The 7,416-nt window shown below is 45.6% G+C and overlaps 1 protein-coding gene across 1 annotated transcript in view; it reads right to left on the reverse strand.

The window, feature by feature from the left end:
- The window catches only part of nr1h4 (nuclear receptor subfamily 1, group H, member 4), an 87,091-nt gene that overhangs the window by 35,119 nt on the left and 44,556 nt on the right, over positions 1-7,416 (reverse strand). The window contains exon 4 of the mRNA XM_048607745.1: positions 2,301-2,434. Coding sequence (XP_048463702.1) covers positions 2,301-2,434 — 134 coding nt within the window. The remainder of the gene's footprint in view (positions 1-2,300; positions 2,435-7,416) is intronic.

The raw sequence follows: 7,416 nt of genomic DNA on the forward strand, positions 1-7,416 counted from the left end.
CACGCACACACACAGACACACAAACACACATGCACACACACGCACACAAATGCACAACACACGCACTCAAACGCACACGCACACACACACATGCACACACACACACACACAAACAAACGCACACACACACGCACACAAATGCGCACATACACACACACACACACGCGCGCACACACACATACACACACACACACACAGACAAATGCACATGCACGCACACACACAGACACACAAACACACATGCACACACACACGCACTCAAACGCACATGCACACACGCAAACGCACATGCACACACACACGCATACACACACGCACACACACACAGGCACACATACACACACACACACACACACACACACACATACAAACACACACAATTACGCTCACACTATTGGACCAGGCTTGTGGGAAGTTCCAATCACAACAAGACACTGGGCTTCCACTTTCTCCGAACTCTCTGGGACTCAGCTGAGCACTTTGTGGTCTCCTGTACATCAGACTGGTCTAGAACACAGACACAGGGTCACAGGCTGTGGATAAGGCCCCAACCATTTCAAACCAGAGGGTTTTTGAGTCAGAGAGAGTTGTCAACCTTTGGAATTCTCTACCTCAAAAGGTTGATTGTTAAATATATCCACAACTGGGATAGAAGTTTGATCTCTTGGGGAATGAAAAGGTACAGGGAGCATGCAGAAAGGTAGAGCTGAGGCTGGTCAGTCACAATCGCACTGAGTGATGGAATAGGCTTGTCAAGTTGATGGTGCAGGCCTGCTATAGTTTCTTATGTTCCAGTGCATACCACAAGGTTTAAACACATGGATAGCCTGAAGATCATGAAGAAGGAAATTCCACTGACATCAGGTCTTTAAGGTTACCTGGGAAACTGTTGTACTGAGTCATAGAGCTGTGCAGCATGGAAACAGACCCTTCGGTCCAATTCATCCATGCTGATGGGATATCCTACATTAATCTAGTCCCATTTGCCAGCATTTGGCCCACATCCCTCTAGACCCTTCCTATTCACGTACCCATCCAGATGCCTTTTAAATGTTGTAATTGTACCAGCCTCCACCACTTCCTCTAGCAGCTCATTCCATACGCTCACCACCCTCTGTGTGACAAAGTTGCACCTTAGGTCCCTTTTAAATCTTTTCACTCTCACCTTAAATCTATGCCCTCTAATTTTGGGCTCCCCTACCCTGGGGAAAAGACCTTGACTATTCACCCTATCCATTCCCCTCATGATTTTATAAACCACTAAAAGGTAGCCCCCCAGCCTCTGATGCTCCAGGGATAAAAACCCCAGCCTATTCAACCTCTGCCTATATCTCAAACCCTCCAATCTCAGCAACATCCTTGTAAATCCTTTCTGAACCCTTTCAAATTTAACAATATCTTTCCTAAAGCACGGAGACCAGAATTGAATGCAGTATTCCAAAAGTGAATTAAGCTTCTAGTTTATAAGAAACACAGAAAATTGCTTGAAAAACCCAGCGGGTCTGGCAGCATCTGCGGAGGGAAAGCAGAGTTAACATTTCTGATTGAATGATAGCAACAACTGCCAATTCTGGAGTCAGAGTCAGTACATTGTGGAGCTGGTGGAACACAACAGGCCAGGCAGTGACCCTTCTTCAGAACTGATTGTTGCTCGGAAAAGGTTGGTATATATGCTAGAGAAGGTGTAGGGGTAGGGGAGCAAAGGATAGGTGGAGATGGAGCCCAGACTGAGAGAAAAACACTTGGTCAGAACTTCACCCATTCCTTTGTCTGCCCAACTGTTTTTCTCTCTCTCTGGGCTCCCTCTCTACCTATCATTTACTCCTACCCCTCCACCCCCATTCCATCATCAGCACAGATACCAACTTTTTCCAAGCTACAATTAGTTTTGAAGAAGGGCTGCCATACCCAAACCATTAGCTCTGCTTTCTCTCCACAGATGCTGCCAGATCTGCTGAGCTTTTCCAGCAATTTCTGTTCTTGTTTCTGATTTGCAGCATCCACAGTTCTTCGGGTTCCCACGTTTTATAGTTGGTTAAGGAAATGGTTTGTCTATCTCTCCTTTCTCACACGAGGCCAAAGACCCTCTTTTTCCCAAATAGCAGTCAATAGACTGCCTGAGCTGCCCTGCTTGGTGTCCTCCCTCACCGCTGCCACCCGCTGCTGGAAGTTCTGTGACACTTGCCCCCTGCCCAGGATAATGCCATCCCTTTCGGAAATCAGGACAATTTTGACACTTTCTTGGGGAAATGTAATCTGAATGGCACGTTACGCAGGAAAAAAAAGATGAACATTTTTACTTTGTTGTGTCTCGTGGTGGAGGTCACTTGTTTGGAATCAACTCCGTCAAAAGTCTCTCGGCTGGGCTGTACAGAAGGCAGTGTTGGTGCTTTCCTTAGTCTCTTAGATTTACATTGAATTTCTGTTAATAGACCTGGAAGCACAGAATGATGTTGTTACATTAAATTGGCTTCACATCGAAGATTTATAGATATGATTGAATGCCCCCAGTGCATTACAGCCCAACCATCACCAACGCTTCAATTTTTAAGAAAAGATCATCCTTGTTTTTAAATCTCTAGTGAGGCCTGACTCATCCATATCTCTGATATAGCAAGATGTAGAGCTATCCACGCTGATAGGATATCCTACATTAATCTAGACCCATTTGTCAGCATTTGGCCCATATCCCTCTAAACCCTTCCTATTCATGTTCTCATCCATATGCCTTTTAAATAAGTTCACCCCTCATCCTCTGATGCTCCAGAAAATGAAGAAGGGTCTAGGCCCGAAACGTCAGCTTTCCTGCTCCTCTGATGCTGCTTGGCCTGCTGTGTTCATCCAGCTCTACACCTTGTTATCTCAGATTCTCCAGCATCTGCAGTTCCTACTATCTATCATCCACATCTCTGTCACCTCCTCCAAGCCTAGCACCCTCTGAGATCTCTGCACTCATCTAAATCTGGCCTCTCGAAGTTACCCCAGCTGTGAGCATTGCTGTAAACAAAACGATATTCTATCAAGGCTTCTTGACCTTTTTGAGGGGAGAATCACCAGAATCCCAATCGCAAAGGGAACAACAAATTACACTGCAAGAGATGGGGTGTTGTTCGCTTGGGAAATGGGCTCTGATTGGTAGAGCAATCAGTCAATCATCTATTTGCGACCATGCCTTCAGCTGCCTGGAATTTCTTCCTTAACGCGGTGGCTCAGTGGTTAGCACTGCTGCCTCACAGACCCAGGGACCTGGGTTCGATCCCAGTCTCAGGCAACGGTCTGTGTACAGTTTGCACATTCTCCCCGCATCTGCGTGGGCTTCCTCCCACAGTCCAAAGATGTGCTGGTTAGGGTGGATTGGCTGTGCTAAATTGCCCATAGTGTGCAGGGTAGGTGGTTTAGCTATGGAAAATGCAGGGGTAGGTGGATAGGATACTCTTCAGAGGGTCAGCATGGACTTGAAGGGCCGAATAACCTGCTTCCACACTGCAGGGATTGAATCTCACTTCTCCTTAAAACCTACTACTTTGATCAGGGTTTTTGTTCAACTGTCCTAATATCTCCTTTTGTGGCTCAGTTCAAATATTGTCTGATCATATTCTTGCAAAACAGACTTGATACATCTTAGTATGGTGCTATATAAATGCTATTGAGTCATAGGGTCATACAGCAAAGAAACAGGCCTTTCAGCCCATCATGTCTATGCCGACCAACAAACATCAAACTACACCAAGTAAAAACTGAAAGAACTGCGGATGCTGCAAATCAGAAACAAAAACAGAAGTTGCTGGAAAAGCTCAGCCGGTCTGGCAGCATCTGTGAAGAGAAATCAGAGTTAACATTTGGGGTCCGGTTCTGAGGAAGGGTCACTGGACTGGAAATGTTATCTCTGATTTCTCTTTACAGATGCTGCCAGACCTGCTGAGCTTTGACAGTAATTTCTGCTTTTGTTTCAAACTAAACCAATCCCATTTACCTGTATTTAGTCCATAACCCACTATGCTCTGCTATTTTAAGAGCTTGTCCAGAAGATGCTTAAATGTTGTGAGTGTAGCTGTGTCCAGCACCCCCTCAGGCAGCATGCTCCATATTTCTACCACCCTCTGGGTGAAAAACCTCTGTCTCAGATCTCCTCTAAACTACTTGCTCCTCACCTTAAACTTATGCCCTCTGGTCTAAGACTCGTCAGCCATAGAGAAGAGATTCTCTCAATCAACTCTGTCTATATCTCTCATAATTTTGTATTCCTTAATCAGATCCCTTCTCTGCTCCAGGGAAAACCAAACCAGCCCTTCCAGTCTCTCCTCATAACTGAGACTTTACATCTCAGGCAACATCCTGGTGAATGTCTTCTACACCCTCTCCAATGCAATCACATCCTTCTGATAGTGTGGCAATCAGAACTGTATCTGTGGTCTAACCAAACTTTTATAAAGTTGTAACGAAACGTCCTTACTCCTGTACTCTATGCCCTGGGTATTGAAGGTAAGCACTTTATATGCCTCCTGTCTCCCTGTGCTGTCACCTTCAGGGATCTATGGGCTTGTACACCAAGGTCCCTTTGTTCCTCAGTACTCCCTAGGGACCTAACATCATTGTGTAGATCTTTCCCTTATTAGACCTCCCAAAATATATCACCTCACGTTAATCAGGATTAAAATCCTGCCATTGTTCTGCCCAGATGTTCTGATCAATATCAGACTGTAGCCTGACACCACCTTTCTCACTATCAACGACACTCACTAATTTTCACATCATCTGCAAACTTACTAATTAAACCTTCCACATTCACACCCAAGTTGTTAATGTACACAACACAGTAAGGGTCCCAGCACCGATCCCTGTGGTACACCGCTGGTCACAGGCTTCCAATCACAAAAACAACCCTCCACCATCAATCTTTGCTTCCTATCTGAAAGCCAACTTTGGATCCAATTTGCCAACTTGCCTTGGATCCCATGGGATCTTACCCTTTGGACCAGCCTTCCATGTGGGACCTTCTCAAAGGCCTTGCTGAAGTCCATTTAAACCACATCAACTGCGCTACCCTCATCAATAATTTTGTCCCCTTTTCAAAAAACTCAATTAAATTAGTCAGACAGGATCTCCCTCTAACAAATCCGTGCTGACTATCCATGATCAATCCCTGCCTTTTCAAGTAATGATTATTCCTGTCCTTTAAAATATTTTCCCAATAATTTCTCTACCGCTGATGTCAGACTAACTGGTCTGTAATTACCCGGCCTATCCCTGCTGTCCTTCTTGGACAAAGGAACCACATTAGCTGTCCTCCAGTCACCTGGCACTTCACCTGTGACCAGCAAAGTATTAAATATCTCCGCCAGCGTCCCAGCAATCTCCTCCCACGCCTGCCATAGCAGCCTGGGATACATCTCATCCGGCTCTGGGGATTCATGCACCTGTCTGTTCATTAAAATATCTAATACCTCCTCCTTATTAATTATTATGTGTTCCTGAACCTCACCATCCCAACTGAAATCCCCGGTTACAATGTCTTTCTCCTCTGTAAACACAGGTGAGGTCGATAATGCAATGCCCCCATTTCTCTTGCTCCAGCAAGCCCCCATCACACCTAAAACATCTACACCCTGGAATATTGAGCTTCCAGTCCTGTCCTTTCTTCAACATATATCCGTGATTGTATCATATTCCTACGTGCTGCTCAATGTTTTAAGCGTATACACCTTATCAGTCAAACTCCTTGCATTCAAATAGATGCAATATATCTTTCCTGTTCTCCCATGTGCTTGATCCTGCCCACTCTTTCTCCACCTACTGGACTGTCGTAGCATTCCTCCGACATCTGATTGGACTGTGCTCCCAACTTTACTTCTCCACTGTGCCCCATCCTGTGGTCAAATTAGTTTAAAACCTCCCCAACAGCACGAGCAAACCTCCCAGCAAGGATATTGGACCCATTCCAAATTTTGCTCTTAAAATGTATTGCTCCTCCCAAAGCCCTGCCTCGGATCAGGTAGCTGTCAATAAAGAGACCGTTCCTTCATGTCGTGCTATTGAGGATCAATCACAAGAACATTTTGAAGCCCTTGCCTCCTCCTCCACTGCACCCATTGAAGTAACACTGCAATGGAAATTCTACCATTCTTTGCTAAAAATTCCTACATAATATACACACTGATGTCTTTAATCCTGTTAACTCTGATGGGGTTTTGGTGGCACAGTGGGAGGAACATAGAAGCATATGAGCAGGAGTAGGCCATTCAGCCCATCAAGCCTGCTCCAGTATTGGGGCAGCATGGTGGCTCAGTGGTTCACACTGCTGCCTCACAACACCAGGGACCCGGGTTCAATTCCACCCTCAGGGACTGTCTATGTGGAGTTTGCACATTCTCCCCATGTCTGTGTGGGCTTCCTCTGGGTGCTGCAGTTCCCTCCAACAATCCCACAGAGATGTGCAGGTTAGGTGGATTGGCCATGGGAAATGCAGGGCTACAGGGATAGGGTGCATGTGGGTGGGATGCTCTTCAGAGGGTCAGCATGGACTCAATGGGCCATATGGCCTGCCTTTACACTGTCAGGATTCTATGTCTGATTCAATTAGACAATGTGTCCAAATTCAATGTCTTTTCCCTGTATTATCACTTTACATCATTGGTGTTTGGAAATCAATAAACATCTACATTAACCGTACTCAGAGATTGAGTTTCCAAAGCCCTCTGGGGTATAGAATTCCAAAGTTTCACCACCCTCCAACTGAAAAATATTCTCCTTACCTCTGTCTTAAGTGGTTTCCCCCATACTGAAATTCTGCACCCTGGTTCTTAATTCCCCTCCCAGGGGAAACATCTTACCAGCATCTCCAGGACAGCACAGTAGCTCAGTGGTTAGCTCTGCTACCTCACAGTACCAGGGACCCAGGTTCAATTCCACCCTCAGGTCACTGTCTGCATGGAGTTTGCACATTCTCCCCATGTCTGTGTGGGTTTCATCTGGGTGCTCTGGTTTCTTCCCACAGTCCAAAGATGTGCAGGCTAGGTGGATTGGCCATGCTAAATTGTCCCATAGCGTTCAGGGATGTGTAGAATAGGTGGGCTATAGGGATGGGTCTGGGTGGGATGCTCTGAGGGTCAACATGTACTTGTTGGGCTGAAAGGCCTGTTTCCACACTGTCAGGATTTTATGAATGATACCATTTCTGTTCCTTTAAGTATTTTTTAGATTTCAATGAAATGACCCCTCATTTTTTTGAAAATTTAGAGAATATAGGCCCAGTTTGACCAATTCCTCTCCACAGGTCAGTCCCCCTATCCTAGGAACAAGGCTGGTGAACCTTCATTACACTCTCTCTATGGAAATTATACCCTTCCTGAGATAAGGCAACCAGAACTATGTACAATATTCCAGGTGTGGTCTAACCAAACTCCTGTACAACTGAAG

Source organism: Rhincodon typus, chromosome 18 (assembly GCF_021869965.1).
Source record: "Rhincodon typus isolate 14 chromosome 18, sRhiTyp1.1, whole genome shotgun sequence".
Classification (NCBI taxonomy): domain Eukaryota; kingdom Metazoa; phylum Chordata; class Chondrichthyes; order Orectolobiformes; family Rhincodontidae; genus Rhincodon; species Rhincodon typus.